At 52.9% G+C, this 1833-nt stretch overlaps 1 protein-coding gene across 1 annotated transcript in view; it reads left to right on the top strand.

The window, feature by feature from the left end:
• The window catches only part of RPS8 (ribosomal protein S8), a 7661-nt gene that overhangs the window by 866 nt on the left and 4962 nt on the right, over positions 1-1833 (top strand). Inside the window, exon 2 of the mRNA XM_017743452.1 lies at positions 1500-1658. Coding sequence (XP_017598941.1) covers positions 1500-1658 — 159 coding nt within the window. The remainder of the gene's footprint in view (positions 1-1499; positions 1659-1833) is intronic.

Below are 1833 nucleotides of genomic sequence, written 5' to 3'. Positions count from 1 at the left end.
CGGGGCTGGGGCCGGTCCCGGTCCTCAACCTCAACAGGGCTCGCGGGTTCCCATCGTGGTTTAACCCCAGCTGGGCACCGTGGAGCCCCTCGCTCACTGCCCCCACCCCGCGGGAAGGGTAAAAATGAGAAACTCACGGGTTGAGACTAAGGAGTTTAACAATTAAAATAAAATAGTATTAAATTAAAAATTGTAAGGAAAATAAAGTAGAATCATAGAATGGTCTGGGTTGGAAGGGGCCCTAAAGATCATCTCGTTCCCATCCCTGTGCCGTGATTAGGCACACCTCCTACTAGACCAGATCGCTCCAAAGCCCCATCCAACCTGGTCTTGAGCACTTCCAGGGATAGGGCAGGCACAGCTTCCCTGGGCAACCTGTTCCAGCGCCTTGCCACCCTCACAATAAAGAATTCCTTTCAAATATTCAGTCTAAATCTCTCCTCTTTTAATTTTAAAACGTTCTCTCTTGCCCTATCACTACATGCCTTTGTAAAAAGTCATTCTCTCTTTTTTATAGGCCCCCTCTAAGTATTGGAAGGCCTCAATAAGATCTCTCCAGAGCCTTTTCCAGGTTCAACAACCCCAGCTCTATCAGCCTATCTTCACAGGAGAGAGGCTCCAGCCCTCTGACTATCTTCATAGCTTCTTCTGGATTTGCTCCAACAGATCCATGTCTTTCCTGTATTGGGGACCAGAGAGCTGGATTCAGCAGTGAAAGGGCAGAAGTGCCTCCCCTGACCTGCTGCCCAGGATGCAGTTGGCTTTCTCACTGTTGGCTCATGTCCAGCTTTTCACCCCTAAGAACACCCAATTCCTTCTCAGCAGAGCTGCTCTCAGTGAGTTTTCCAGTCTGTGTTCTCCAGTTCTTCTCATGTCTGGGATTGTCCAGACCCAGAGGCAACACGGGGCACTTGGACTTGTTGAAATTCATGAGGTTCTTGTGCCCCGGATGGTACCCTGTCCTTCAGGTATGTCACCCACACCACTCACCTTGCAAACTGGCTGCGGGTGCACTCAACTCCCACTGTCTGTGTCCTTGATAAAGATACTGAAAGCTCCAGCCCCAAGACACAGCCCTGAGGCACCGCGTTTGTCACCTGTGTCCATGTAGACATAATGTCAATGGCCACAGCATCCTGGCCGCGCCCGTCCAGCCAGTTGCTATAATCTACCCTTGAAATCTGGACACAGACCCATCGTGGATGACCCAATTACCAAGGTTTCCTACTTTTTACACGACCTCCCCGATGACAGCTCTCTCCGCTGCCTATGGACAACACCCACACCCCGCAGGAACCCTTTATTTACTTCTATTTTTCAACCAGAAAAGAGATAGCTCCACCTAAATGGAGCCTCAAAAAATTTCTCGACACTCGTGCCTGTTCCTCTCCACGGAAATCTTTAGTAAAAGGCGAAAGATTTATACGATCTGAAGAGAAACCAGAGTATACCCCCATTCTTCCTCGCGCATACGCCGTCCCTCAGCTGTCTCTCTCTAGAACACGGCGACTCTGGGGCGTCTCCATCGGCTCTCCTGCCGCCCCGGCCTGTTCCCGTGGCAAGGACATGGATCCAGCCCGCGCCGGACGCAGCAGTCCCGGGGAACAGGGGCGGAAAGCGCGACCGGGGCCACCCCGCCGACGCGCGATGCACCCTGGGTAAGGCAATAAATCTGAATACTAATGTGGGATATGCTAATGAACCCAGCGGTGCACATCGAGCATGCAAATGCTTATCACGCTATCACGACACGCAGCCCATGTGCGCGAGGGCTGTTGCGCTCCCTCGGCCCCGCCGCGGGACGCCGGGCCCTGGGCCCTGTCCGGAGGCGTT

The sequence above is a fragment of the Corvus brachyrhynchos genome, unplaced genomic scaffold (assembly GCF_000691975.1).
Source record: "Corvus brachyrhynchos isolate BGI_N302 unplaced genomic scaffold, ASM69197v1 scaffold48, whole genome shotgun sequence".
Lineage (NCBI taxonomy): Eukaryota > Metazoa > Chordata > Aves > Passeriformes > Corvidae > Corvus > Corvus brachyrhynchos.
This window is presented reverse-complemented; position numbering and strand designations above follow the sequence as displayed.